General features: G+C 47.7%; 1 protein-coding gene across 10 annotated transcripts in view; it reads left to right on the forward strand.

Moving 5' to 3' along the window:
- The window catches only part of CASP9 (caspase 9), a 30,182-nt gene that overhangs the window by 6,911 nt on the left and 8,733 nt on the right, over window positions 1–14,538 (forward strand). For 6 of the 10 annotated variants that reach the window (XR_014251831.1, XM_082417348.1, XM_082417343.1 and 3 more), the window contains exons 3-6: window positions 7,576–7,610; window positions 8,534–8,710; window positions 9,139–9,228; window positions 10,406–10,553. The exons of 1 other annotated variant lie outside the window; for it this stretch is intronic. Coding sequence is in view for 8 of the 9 variants with exons in the window: in XM_082417348.1 (XP_082273474.1) it covers window positions 7,576–7,610; window positions 8,534–8,710; window positions 9,139–9,228; window positions 10,406–10,553 (450 nt within the window). In the remaining variant the exon portion in view is untranslated. Of the gene's footprint in view, window positions 1–7,575; window positions 7,611–8,533; window positions 8,711–9,138; window positions 9,229–10,405; window positions 10,583–14,538 lie in introns of all 10 variants that reach the window. 3 more of the 10 variants (XM_082417345.1, XM_082417347.1, XM_082417351.1) reach the window with 2 other exon arrangements.

The raw sequence follows: 14,538 nt of genomic DNA on the forward strand, positions 1-14,538 counted from the left end.
CTCAGTCACAAAGCAAGTTCAAGGTCAGAGCTAGGACTTGGGCCTTGGTCTCCTGGCTTAATAGAGCGACTGCCCCATCTACGCATGATCTGCTGAAGGATGTCCCTTTTAGGTGCTGGGCCGGAGGCTCCTAAGTACTGCACAGGAATGTTTCCCAAGGTAGGTTTCACGGTGACCCACAAAGGAAGAGTTCTGTAGTCATACCAGTGGATGAGTAGGATTAAGGCCACCAGCTGGACTTCTCAGAGCCTTTAATAAGTTAATATGGGAAAGTGTGCCCTAGGTCAAGGTTTCTCAAGGCAGGGGGGCGATCTCCCCTCCCCCCAAGAGACATTTGGCAATGTCTAGAGACATACTTGGTTGTTACGACTGAGGGTGGGTGAGTGCTGTTGGCATCTAGTGTAGAGGCCAGTGATGATGCTAAACATCCTACAATGCACAGGACAGAACCCCAAACAAGGAATAATCTGGCTTAAAATGTCAAGAGTGCGGGGGTTGTATATACGTACTGCTCTGGAGTATGAGTGTTAATAATAATCATAGCTAAGCTCACTTTTCTTAAGCTGTCAAATGTGTCGGGTTTTATGTACCTCACATGTACTAATGAACTGAGGCATCATCACCGCAGCCCTATGAGGTTGGTAGTTGCTCCTCTTATCCCATAATACAGATGGGAACCGTAGAGCCCCCGAGACTGAATAACTTGTCCAATGTCACGCAGCTGGTAAGTGGTAGAGTAGGGATTTGAGCCCAGGGACTCTGGCTCCAAAGTCCAGATCCACTCCGTCTACTGCCCCATAAAGAACTAATTCTCTCATCCTCTTTCTTGTCCCTGTTTTTGTGCCATTTACTCATTAGTTCGCTCAGATATTTACTGAGTACTTGCTGAGACCTAGGCGTCAGCTTGGTGTTGGGGCCGCAGCATTAAACAAAGCTGCAGAGTCCATGCCTTCACATGGGAGGGTCAGACATTCAATCCATGCCTGCATAGCTGGGTCTTTAAATCACCGCTGTGGTTAGTGCCTCAAAGAAATTGAATACAGTGCTTTGGGGGACTTACCAGAGTGGGTGGCTTTGTCTTTTGATGTTCGGTGGGAAATGCCTTTTCCTTCAGAATGGAATTAACTTTCTTAGTTTTGGACATGATGCCTTGTTTGTCACTGCTTGTCTCAGCCAGGACCGCCTGCAGGGGGCGGGCTGGGAGAGCTGTTGGCGGCTGCATGAGTCAGGGTTCTCCAGAGAAGCAGAATATAGATATAGGGATGTATAAAGAGATTTATTATAAGGACTTGGCTCACGTGATTGTGGAGGCTGAAAGGTCCACAGTCTGCTCTCCTAGAGACCCAGGAAAGCCCACGGTGTATTTCTGGTCCAAGTCCAGAAGCCTGAGAACCAGAGAGCTGATGATGTACATTCCAGTCTGGGGGCGGAAGACCCATGGCCAGCTCAAAGTCAGGCAGAGAGTGAGTGACTTCTCCCTTCCTCCACCTTTTTGTTCCATTCAGGCCCTCAACGGATTGGATGGTGCCCACCCACCGTGGGGAGGGCGATCTGTTTACTCATTCTGGAGATTGAAATGCTCATCTCATCCAGAAACATCCTCCCAGACACACCCAGAAATAATGTTTAAGCAAATATCTGGGCATCCTGTAGTCCAGTCAAGCTGACACATAAACATAAAATTGGCCATCATGTTGGCCTTCTCTACCTACTTACCTGGGCTAAAACTTTCTTGAAAGTTGGCTTTTTAGCCCTACCTGGTCTCCTGGCCCCTTCACCGTGGAGCTGGTGACTGTGTTCACCTTCTATTAACAGTCAAGCTCTCTGAGTCTCCGGTTCCCCTCTGGCAGCTGGGGATAAATGACAGTTCTTCGCAGCCGCAAGGCCTGCTCCGAGGAGTCAGTGAAGCCATTCTTGGAAAGGACTTCACACGGGGCCTTGCCTCGGGTGAGCACTCAGGCTGGTTGGCTTCCTTCTGTGATTTCTGAGTTGCCAAGGGCCAGCGCTAGGACATCTGCCCCTCCCTCCTTCCCCTGGGCAGCAGAGAGGATGTGCTTCCCCCCTTCTCTTTGTGCTGGAGACATGGGCACATGCCCAGTGACGCTCAGGCTATGACTGATTCTTTTGCACACACACTTGTCCGTGTGTGCCTCTTGTCGCCACGGGAGCTGTCATTTCAGGAAAAACGGCTTTCACGCATGGTACATCTGACCATGCGTCCTCCGTGAGGGTCCCCAAGCGTGCCATGCTCTCGTACCCCTCCCTGCCTTTGTTAGTGCTGTGACCGCTGCCTGGAGCCTTCCCTACCTCTTTCTTTTGGTACCTTTGTCCGTTTACTCCTTCTACATGCCCCGGTAGCCTATGGACCTCTCAAGAGCAACCATTTTGCTTTGTGTACCTTTTAAAAATTTTTATTTATTTCTATTTTATTTTTTATTTATTTTAATTTTTTTTTACTTTTTACTTTTTTTTTTTTTTGGCCACGCCATGCAGCACGCGGGATCTTAGTTCCCCGACCAGGGATTGAACCCCTGCCCCCTGCAGTGGAAGCGTGGAGTCTTAACCACTGGACTGCCAGGGAAGTCCCCCTCTTTTTTCAAGTAAAAAGTAAAAAAATTTTTTCAAGCTTTATTTAGATATAATTGACGTATAACATTGTGTAAGCTTAAGGTGATGATTTGATACATGGATATATTATGGAACGATTACCACGATAAGGCTACTTAACACACCCATTAACTCACATAATTAACACTTTTTGTGTATGTGTCATGAGAACATTTAAGATTTACTTGCTTAGCAACTTCCAACTATGTAATACAGTACTGTTAAATATAGTCATTATGCTCTACATTAGATCTTCAGAATGTATTCATCTTAAAATTGGAAGTTGGTACCTTTGGCCAACATCTCCCCATTTCCCCAGCCCCTAGCCACCACCATTCTACTCTCTGATTCTATGAGTTTGGCTTTTTTAGATTCCACATGTAAGTGAGATCATATAGTATTTGTCTTTCTCTGTTTGACTTATTTCATTTAGCATAATGCCCTCAGGGTCCATCCATGTTATCACAAGAGGCAGAATTTCCTTCTTTTTTGTGGCCTAGTAATATTCCATTGTATATATACCACATTTTTTATCCATTCATCCTTCCATGGACACTTGGGTTGTTTCCATGTCTTGCCTATTGTGAATAATGCTGCAGTGAACATGAGGGTGCAGATAGCTTTTCAAGATCCTGGTTTCATTTATTTTGGATATATACCCAGAAGTGGAATTGCTGGATCATATAGTATTACTATTTTTGATTTTCTGAGGAACCTCCATACTGTTTTCCATAGTGGCTGTACCAATATACATTTCCACTAACAGTGCACAAGGGTTCCCTTTTCTCCACATCCTTGCCAACATTTGTTATCTCTTGTCTTTTTAATAATAGCCATTCTAATAGGTATGAGGTATATCTCATTGTGGTTTTTTTTTTTAAAGTTGCGTTCTTAATTATTATTTATTTATTTATTTATTTTTGGCTGTGTTGGGTCTTCGTTTCTGTGCGAGGGCTTTCTCCAGTTGCGGCAAGCGGGGGCCACTCTTCATCGTGGTGCGCGGGCCTCTCACTATCGTGGCCTCTCTTGTTGCGGAGCACAGGCTCCAGATGCGCAGGCTCAGTAGTTGTGGCTCACGGGCCTAGTTGCTCCACGGCATGTGGGATCTTCCCAGACCAGGGCTCGAACCCGTGTCCCCTGCATTGGCAGGCAGATTCTCAACCACTGCGCCACCAGGGAAGCCCTCATTGTGGTTTTGATGTGCATTTCTCTGATTAGTGATGTTGAGCAACTTTCATGTACCTGTTGGCCATTTATTCAGTTCCTCTGCCTATTTTTAAACTGGATTATTTGGGTCTTTTGCTATTGAGTTATATGAGTTTTTAATATATTTTGGATATCGGTCCTTATCAGATATACGGTTTGCAAATATTTTCTCCCCTTTTGTAGGTTGCCTTTTCATTTTGTTGATTTTTTCTTCTGCTGTGTAGAAGCTTTGTAGTTTGATGTAGTTCCACTTGTTGATTTTTGCTTTTGTTGCTTGTACTTTTGGTGTCATATCCCAAAAAGTCGTTGCCAAGACCAGTGTTAAGGTCTTGTGTTTTCTTCAAGGAGTTTTATGGTTTCAGGTCTCACATTTAAGTCTTTAATCCATTTTGAGTGATTTTTGTGAATGGTGTAAGGTAGGGGTCCAATTTTATTCTTTTGCATGTGCATATCCAGTTTTCCCAACACTATTTATTGAGGAGACTCTCCTTTCTCAATTGTATGTTCTTTGCTCCTTTGTCATAAATTAATTGTCCATATATATGTGGGTTTATTTCTGGGCTCTCAGTTCTGGTCCATTGATCTGTGTGTTTTTCTGTCAATACCATGCTGTTTTGTTTTTTTTTTCATGCTGTTTTGATTACTGTAGCTTTGTAGTATAATTTTAAATCAGGGAATGTGATACCTCCAGCTTTGCTCTTTTTTCTCAAGATTGCTTTAGCTATTTGGGGTCTTTTGTGGTTCCATATAAATTTTAGGATTTTTTTCTATTTCTGTGAAAAATGTTGTTGGGATTTTGATAGGGGTTGCATTGAATCTGTCGATTCCAATTTTATGTTTTTGATGTCACAATTTATATCTTTTATATTGTGTATTCATTAAAAATTATTATAGCAATAGTTATATATAATATTTTTGTCCTTTAACATTTATACTAGAGTTAAGTGATTAACACTCCACCACCACAGTATTAGAGTATCTGATTTTGACTATGTACCAGTGCGTTCTATATTTTCATGTGTTTCCATGTTACTAATTAGCATGTTTCATTTCATCCTGAAGAGTTTCTTTCTGCATTTCTTGTAAGGCAGGTCTAGCAGTGATGAACTCCCTCAGCTTTTGTTTGCCTGGAAAAGTCTTTCCATTTCTGAAGGACAGCTTGGCTGGGTAAAGTATTCTTGGCTGGCAATTTTTTTTCTTTGAGCACATTGCATATGTCATCCCATTCTCTTCTTGCCGGCAAGGTTTCTGCTGAGAAGTCTGCTGATAGCTGTTAGGTGGTTCCCTCGTATGTGAGGAATTTTTTTCTTTTGCTGCTTTAAAAATTCTCTCTTTGTCTTTGATTTTAGACAGTTTCATTGTAATGTGTCTTGGAGAAGATCTTTTTGGGTTGAAATTGTTTGGGGATCTGTGAGCTTCTTGAACTTGGATTTCCAAATCCCTCCCCATATTTGGGAAGTTCTAAGCCATTATTTCTTTAAATAAGCTTTCTGCCCCTTTGTCCCTCTCTTCTTCTGAGACTCCAATAATGCATAGATTGTTTCTTTGAATGATATCCTACAGGCTTTATATACATAGGCTTACTTCGTTCTTTTTCATTGTTTTTTCTATGTCCTCTTCTGAATGGGTAATTTCAAATGACTTGTCTTCTACACAGGTTCTTTCTTCTGCTTGGTCACGTCTGATGTTGATGCTTTCTATTGCATAGTTCATTTCATTCATTGTATTTTTCTGTGCCACAGTTTCTGTGTGTGTGTGTGTGTGTGTGTTTAAGATTTCCATCTCTCTGTTAAACTCCTCATTTTGTTTGTGTATAGGTTTCCTGATTTTGTTGAATTGTCTTTCTGTCTTTTCTTATAGCTCACTGAGCTTCCTTAAAACAACAATTTTGAATTCTTTATTGGGCAAATCATAGATTTCCATTTCTTTGGGGTCAGTTACTGTGGAAAACTACTGTATTCTTTTGGTGGTATCTTATTTCCTTGATTTTTCATGTTCCTCAAAGTCTTATGTCGCTGTCTTTGCATTTGAAGAAGGCGTAACCTCCTCCAGTCTTTACTCTTCAATGTGTCCTATATAATTGGATTTTTGCACCAATGGTGTACTGGAACTTCTCTGCTGGACTCCTGGACTTCCACAAAGGCACTCTTGTCCATGGGTGATTGTGAAAATTGGTGTTCTTTGGGAGGGGGAAGGTGGTAGAAAACTCTTATTCTGCCATTTTGATGATGTTACTCTCTCACTTTAGGGATCATTACTGCTAATTCAGGAAATGAATACATTTTTCAGTTGTAGATAATGGTATATTTTTGGGGTGCAGTGGAATTTTGGAAATGAGCAGTTGTTAAAGAATTAAGTCTGTGGTCTAATAGGAGTCTTCAGGCTAGGTAAAACCATTTCTAATTTAAAAGATGGAATGTAAATGCATTTCTGGCATGACTTTTTCTGGCAGTGGCTTCTCTTGTTGCGGAGCACAGGCTCTAGGCACACAGGCTTCAGTAGCTGTGGCACACGGGCTCAGCAGTCATGGCAAAAGAATAGTTCCCAACAAGGTCCAGGCCCGCTCTGAGCAATGAATGGCACCATAGTTGGATCATGAGAATAGTCTCCAGTGTGACTTGGAGATGGTCGATGTGTTCTATTTGTTTAAAAAAGAAAAAGTCCCGTAACCTTGTAGGCTGGTGACCAGTTGACTTCTTGCTAGTTGAAATGAAAACTCTTTTGATACTGAAGGAAAAATGACCATCTTTACTTATTTATTCATTCTTCAACTACTTCCTGAGGACCTACTGTGTGCTGGCTCCATGGATTCCACAGAGAGGGAGCAGACCTGGAGCTTCCTTATGTCTTTCTGTTCTAGAATTTCACATAAATGGAATCACACCATATATACTCTGCTGGCTTTTTTTTACTTGGCCTGGTGTTTTTGCGGTTATCCATGGTGTTGCATGTAACTCATTCCTTTTTAGGCTCTGTGGTATCCCTTTGTATGGCTGTATCACAGTCTGCTTACCCATCAACTTGTTTTTTTATTTTTTAGTCTTTTAACAACTTTTATTTGTGACATACAGCAGCATTAATCATCTTTATCATGTTGTACATTACATCCCTAGTACTTACTTATCATTTTTAATTAATTAATTAATTAATTAATTAATTAATTTTGGCTGTGCCGGGTCTTAGTTGTGGCACACAGGATCTTCGTTGTGGCATGCGGGATCTTTAGTTGTGGCATGCAGGCTTCTCAGTTGCGGCATGTGGACTTCTTAGTTGTGGCATGCAGGCTTCTCAGTTGCGGCATGTGGACTTCTTAGTTGTGGCATGCATGCAGTATCTACTTCCCCGAACAGGGATTGAACCCAGGCCCCCTGCATTGGTAGTATGGAGTCTTACTCACTGGACCACCAGGGAAGTCTCCCCATCAACTTGTTGATGGACGTTTGGGTTGTTTCTGGTTTGGGGATTATGAATAAGTCTTCGGTGATCATTCACGGGCAAGTCTTTTTGTGCCCATTGTGCTCATTTCTCTTGGGTATGTACCTGGGAGTGGAGTTGCTGGTCAGAGAGTAGGTGTGTGTTTAACTTTATTGGAAACTTCTAAAGAGTTCTCCAAGGTGGCTGTGCCGCTTGGCTCCCACCAGCAGTTCCTGAGGGTTCCTGAGTTCCTGCTCCTCTGTGTTTCTGTGGGAGCTGTCCTCACAGTGTCCCTTGCCCTTCCCCTGTTGGACCCCGACATTCAAGTTTTCCTTTCTCTCTCTCCAGGTGCTCAGGACAGAGCCAAGGGAAATGCCGACTTGGTGAGTCTTCATGTGATTTGGGGCCAGTTGTGTTGGCTTTGGGTTCTTCTGCTCTCCACTTCCCAGATCCTTCCTGCAGCCGTGTCAGGAGCCCAGGGAACTCAGCCCAGCTGGAGAGAGGGTCCCAGTCCCAGGCCCCCTACAGCACCCTGGCCCTGGTACAGCTCTTCCTGCAGCAGATTGTCTAGCCCTGCTCTTTCCTCGTCTGTGAAGTTTAGATCTAACGAGGGGTGGGCATCAGAATCGGCTGCAGCAGCCACCCCAGACCAAGTTACTCTCTGTCTTAGTCACAGCATTTATCGTGTGACTCCTGTGTGTCAGCCCTGGGCTTCGTGCTAGGATACCTGGGAACAGACCACTCGAGTTTCTAGCCCTCATGGAGCCATCAGCCTAGCAGAGGCTAGTCACACAAAGAAATATATAAGTATAAATACTGTTAAGTACCATAAACGAAAAGAACAGGCTGCTGTGAGAGAGAATTACTAGGGAAACGTTGAACCTCTGGAGGAAGTGGCCTCAGACTCTCCGAGGGTGGCCCGGGCGAGAGTCTGCTGGTAGAGCTGACCACACGGTTCTCAGGTGCTCCCCTGGACTGGGCGACCTCCAGGTCCTTTTGGGATGAATGTCTAGGGGAGTTGGATTTCTAAGCTAGCAGCTCCCATCCCTGAATACTGCGATGGGAGCTAATCTTTGGTCCCAAGTTTAGCTGTTCGTCTGTCACACAGCTAGTGCGCACCCTAGTCTGCTTCGCAGTCTGGAATGCTGGGTGTAGATCCCAGACCCCTCCTTCAGAGGGAGGCAGACTGCATGCTCTGTCCCATCTCTCCAGACTGTCTACCCCATGAGTGAAACCCAGGGGGTCGCCTTCTCTCCCGAGGAGTGCACCGAGACCCCGGTTTACATTGGTCCCTGTGCTTGGGCAGGCATACGTCCTGAACGCAGACCCCTGTGGACACTGCCTCATTATCAACAATGTGAACTTCTGCCACGAGTCGGGGCTCAAGACCCGCACGGGCTCCAATATTGACTGTGAGAGGATGCAGCAACGCTTCCACTTGCTGCATTTCGTGGTGGAGGTGAAGTGTAACCTGACTGCCAAGGTATGGTCCCTGTGCACAGAGAGAGATTGGGGGCGGGCGGGGTAGTGTCCAGCGAGGGACCCTGGAAACATATGACTCCCCAAGACAAGCCCTTCGGTCCGTAGGACCATGAGAGGCAGTATGGTTCAGTGGTTACCAGTGCAAGCTTCAGACTCAGAGACCCGGGTTGAGGACTGGCTCTCCCACTACCTGTGTGACTCCCAAGCCTTAGCTTCTTTGTCTAGACAGCGAGAACCATGCTCACCTCCTAGGGTCATTGTAGGAGTAAATAAAGAGTGCCTAGCCCAGCATCTCTTCCCCAAGGATGGTGGCTATTGTGATTGCTGTGACTGTCATTACTTCACTATTGGCCCTGGGAGCAGGGGGCAGGCCCAGGACAAGGACCTGATCCGTCAGCGGTCTGGCTCACCTTCAGCCCTCTCTTGTAGCAAATGGTCCAGGCTTTGGGGGAGCTGGCGCGGCGGGACCACAGTGCTCTGGACTGCTGCGTGGTGGTCATCCTCTCTCATGGCTGTCAGGTAGGCGGCCTCACCTCCTTGGGCAGGTGCCTGGGAAGGCTGCCCTGAGAGGCTGTGCCGAGCCCCGTCCTTTCCTGTGTCCAAGACACCCTGGCCCTGTGGGAAGAGCCGCGGGACCCTGTCCACCTCCCGTTGTTTTCTCGGGAGCCATTTGCCCTCTGAGGAGTTGATGCGCCTCCTGGGTGGCACGGTGTCCCTGGGAGAAGCTGTCTGGGAGAGGCAGGAAAAGACAAGCTGGATTTTGTTCAGAGCTGGGCTCAGCTCATAAGAGCTCCCAGTTCCTGCCTCGGTCCTGCTTGGTGTTTTTCCAGGCCGTTTGCTGCTGGCTGGGAGTTGGGACACTGGGACCCACTCTGGGCTTGGCCACTAATGTGCTGGGTCATTGTGGCCACGCCCCTCCCCCTTCCTGGGCCTCAGTTTCCCCAACTTTTGAGTTGAGGGGCTGGACAGAACAGAGGTAACAACCCCTATGGGTTGCACAGTGTTTTCAAAACTGGCAACTTTAGCACAAAAAATCAGGATTTCCGGCTTCTCTTGAAAAGCCACAAAGGTCTGACCTTATCAGGCCAGCATCCTCATGGAGCAAAACTCTGGCCTTTGGCAGGGCAGGGGCTGCCCATTTGGTTCTTTCATTCACAGTGTGGCCCCTAGACTGGCATCCTGGGCATCACCTGGCAGCTCTTGAGAATGCAGACTCTCATTCAGAGCCTGCACCTTAACGAGATCCCCGTGCACATAAAGTTTGAGAAGAATTCGTCTAGAATAGTAGTTCTCAACATTTCGCTGCAAGAGAGGTGCCTGAAGGACCAGATGGTTGGTCCCACTACAAGGGATTCTGATTTAGGAAGTCTGGGTGGGGCCCAGGAATTTGTGTGTCTTACAGGTTCCCAGGTGATGTTGATGTTGCTGCTTCAGGGACCACACTTTGAGAGCAGCCGATCTGGAGGTAGCTGCCCAGTGTCCTCGAGTTAGGCTATCTGGTGCTTATAGGCATGTGAGTTTCAGACCCCTGGAGTAGAGGTGGACCAGGGGCCGCCCGGAACCAACCTGCTGTAACTCAGCCTTGTGCCCCTGGGTGGGGCCTTCTAAATGCTTGGCCCCCACAAAGCCTCTGAACAGGCTGTTGGATTCCTACCCTGACTTCTTGGGTTTGTCACCAGGATTCATGGTTTTCTAGGCCAGCCACCTCCAGTTCCCGGGTGCTGTTTATGGCATGGATGGATATCCCGTGTCTGTCGAGAAAATTGTGAACATCTTCAACGGAACCGGCTGCCCCAGCTTGGGAGGGAAGCCCAAGCTCTTCTTCATCCAGGCCTGTGGCGGAGGTAGGCCGGTCCTCAGCCTCCCTGCCCCTGTGAGTCTAGTGGGGAAGCAGCCGCCGCCTACTCCCTTCTCCGTCGCTCCTCTCGATGTCCCGGGGGTTGATCCAGGCAGCCGGGGGCGTCCCAAACATGGTCACTGCTGTCCGAATGTGGCACCTCCGTCTAGCTGGAGTAGCTTCAGCTCTGTCCAGCCTTTAGAGGTTTGCGTCTTCCGTCTCGCAGTGCCATAGCATCAGGGGATCATTCAGCTGTGGCCTCTTCAACCCCAGAGACTTGGCAAAAACAAACAACGCAGAGGAGAGAGAAAACCTCTTTCATTTTCCTTATCATCATTCCCCTGACCTCCATCAACCAGACTCCCTTCCCCCTTTCGCAGAGAAAGGGAGGCCATTGCTGAATTAACTACTGGAATTCCCAAAGGCTTAGGTCCTGGGGATTCAGTAATTTTTAAGGATTATTTAGATTGTTTGTAGTTTTGCTATATGTCCTGATTTTAAACCTGAGCCCTACTTCAACGTTACCTGGTTTTCTTATAAAATAAAAAAAGAGGGAAGAGAGAACACCATTATGTGTCCTGGACTATGGGACATGATGGCATCTCCAGGGGCAGGGATGTCTGAAAGGCATATCACTTCCTTGTCCCTTGGCCTGATCTGCCAGAGAAGCGGGCATTGTTATACCGTAGAGCTGTCGGCTTGCATGCCAAGTGTGCACGCCAGTGACCTGTAACGTGGGCACCTGAGGCATATTCTTCTGCACACGGTGATTTGTCCCATACTATTCCACATTGGCGGGGGAGTCATGGGAGAGATTGTCTAGGAGGGCAGGCTCTGGTCGTATGATTCATCCAGTAAGTTTATTGACCGCCTGCTGTATACACCAGACTGTAGAGATGCAGAGGTGGGGTCTCTGTCCCCCGGAACTTATAATTTGACTGGAACTGTGTTAAGTCACTATCATGACCCAGGCCTATAACTTGGCCATGAGTGATGGAGAACACTGGGTTAAATCCTGGGTTAGCTGCTCCCTGCACAGCCACGGGCCAGTTAATCTCTAGAAGTCTTGGCAAATAGGGGTAGTAGCAGAGCCTAGCTCTTACTGTTACTATCTCTCACATACTAAGCAGTGTGGCTCTTTTTTTAAAAAAATTAATTTATTATTTATTTATTTGTTTATTTATTTTTGGCTGCGTTGGGTCTTTGTTGCTGTGCGTGGGGTTTCTCTAGTTGCGGCGAGAGGGGGCTACTCTTCGTTGCGGTGCGCAGGCTTCTCATTGCTGTGGCTTCTCTTGTTGCAGAGCACGGGCTCTAGGCACGCGGGCTTCAGTAGTTGTGGCGCGCGGGCTCAGTAGCTGTGGCTCACAGGCTCTAGAGCGCAGGCTCAGTAGTTGGGGTGCACAGGCTTTAGTTGCTCTGCGGCATGTGGGATCTTCCTGGACCAGGGCACGAACCTGTATCCCCTGCATTGGCAGGCAGATTCTTAACCACTGCGCCACCAGGGAAGTCCCTAGTGTGTCTCTTAACACACTTAACACATTGCCTGGTTCATTTTCCTAACTGGAAACCTGGCCTCCCTCCTCCTGCTGACCCCAGAGGACTCAGTGTCACATAAGAGCCCCACCCCTGTCACCAGTGCAGTTACCTCAGAGTGATGATGACAGGTGGATGGAGAGGCTGCTGTTCTTGGGTTGAAATCCTTTGTAACTTGTCTTTCTTCTTATGATCCAGAATGTGTGGTCAAGTGATATTCTTACTCAGAAGTGCATGGTCCCTCTTTCTCCTGTGAATCAAAGGAAAAACAGACTGAAGGGTGAGCTGGGGTGCCAGCTTTCTGGGGAAGATAGTTAGCCGGTCTTCTGGGCCAGGGCCCACCCCACTGTCCATTCTCAGCAGCGAAGGAGGATCTTTGTGGTTTTACTCTTTGGACTCCTTAGTGGGGCTGCTGGGCCCTTGATCTGGCCCCGAACTCTTCGCCTCCCCCGACTGGCATGCTGTGCCCACCCCAGCGCTGCTCAGCCTTCCCAGGACACCAGGGTCTGGCTTACTCCTCAGGCTTTCTATGTGCCATTCCTCTGCCTTGTCTCCTGGCCAACTCTTAATCATCCATCCTTCTGGTTACAGCTTATTGTCACCGCTTCCAGGAAGCCTTCCCTGAACACCTCGTTCCTTGCACAAAGTCAGGGTTCGCGCCGGCTGTTGTGCTCCTGCAGCCCCCGTTCTTCCCTTGTCTTAGCACTTTCACCTTGCATTCAGATGGCCTCGTCCCCTGGTCAGGTCTCTGAGGGCAGAGCCAATCCCATCTGCCCTGCAGCTGGGTCCCCAGCCTGGCACAAAGCCCACAGTATGCTTCCATCTTATGTGCATTCTAATTGTTTGAATTTGAAATAGAACCATATAAAAATATGGTTTGAAGTAATGTGGACTCCTGCCACTAAAAACAAAACCAAACAATTCACTGACAACAGCAGGATTCCAAAGCTGGAACGCAGTGGTTAAGGTGCCGCTTTTGGAGTGGCGGTCTCTGCTTAGCTCCCTGCTGCGGGATCTTGTGTTTAACGCTGTTGCCACATGGTGGCGCCACCATCAGCTGAGGACAGAAATACCCAAATGTCAGTGTCTGGTGGGGTGTCGTGTTGTTTACAGGTCTCTGAATGTCTGCCCTGGATTTTGGTGACTCTTGTGTTGCTATTTTAAGATTCACTGTTGTTACAATTTAAAAATCTTCTAAATGTCATCCGCCCCTTTGTTAAGAGGTAGTGCGGGCACCAAGGTGGAAGAACGTGCTTCAAAGTCAGTAACTTTGGTGTGAAACTTCAGTGTTAGCATGATGAACTCAGCCAGAGCTGAGTGGCCTAAATTTTGGGGTGACCCCTCCAGAACTTTCGAGATCATGCTGAGAAGCTGGAAAGGAAGAATGATGTACGACAGTGGTTGTGGCTTTTATGTGCTGAGGGAATGGCTCGTCTTCCCACTGTGTATTTATTCTTATGGGATGTTACTCTTCCTTGCAGGGAGTTTTGAATCAGTGAGCCTCCTTAAGAAGAAAGCAATGGCTTAAATGCATAACCCATAGGCGAGGCCTTCCCAGCAGACTTGTAGGAGGATGACACGTGGATGGAGACACAGGCAGCATCCCCTGTCTGACCCCTTCTTCCTCTGACCCCCATCCTCCCCTCTCAGATCCCATCATCCCATTTTCACAGGCAGCCCCTCTGGTCCCCCCCCCTCCCCCCCTGCCCGTCTCCTTAGGCCCTTCCTACGGCATCCCCCACTGAAGCGCTCCCTCCCCTGCTGCACCCTGCTTCCCCGGGCAGACCCAGCGGCAGCCCCAGGTTCCCATCTCAGGTCCCCTCCCCTGTCCGACTTCACCTAGGGCAGATTCCAGAATCTCGACCAAACAAACAACCGGAAGCAGTGACCTGAGACAGCTATGCCATAGTCCAGCTTTCACAGATCTAAGAGGCCCCCTTGGCAGGCTTGGGAAGCAGCAGGGTAGTTGAGAGGCACAGAGCCCTGGTCCCCTGCGCATTAGGTGTGAGACCACAGACAAATTACCGAGTTTTCTGAGCTTTAGTTGTATGGGGTGAGAGGTCAATAGATTTTTTTTTTTTTTTTAAGGTTTTACTTATTTATTTATTTTTTGGCCACACTGCGCGGCACATGGGATCTTAGTTCCCCGACCAGGGATCAAACCCGTGCCCCCTGCAGTGGAAGCACAGAGTCTTAACCGCTGGACCACCAGGGAAGTCCGGTCAGTAGATGTTGGGGTTATTATTATGGGGTTGCCAGAACCGTCTTTGTCCTGTCTGTGTCCCCTGTGGATGGGCCCCCAGCTTCCCTGGGTGAACTGTGACCTCCCTCCCTCCTTGCTATTACCCACTGTGGATCTAGCCACACAAACCCTCCAGCTCTCCTGCCCAGAGACCTGCCCGACAGGTGCTGCTTCTCCCACCAGGATTGCTCTCCCTTCTCCCATGGGAGCCTGGCTC

Source organism: Balaenoptera physalus (genome assembly GCF_965194825.1).
Source record: "Balaenoptera physalus genome assembly, chromosome: 1".
In the NCBI taxonomy this organism is placed as follows: domain Eukaryota; kingdom Metazoa; phylum Chordata; class Mammalia; order Artiodactyla; family Balaenopteridae; genus Balaenoptera; species Balaenoptera physalus.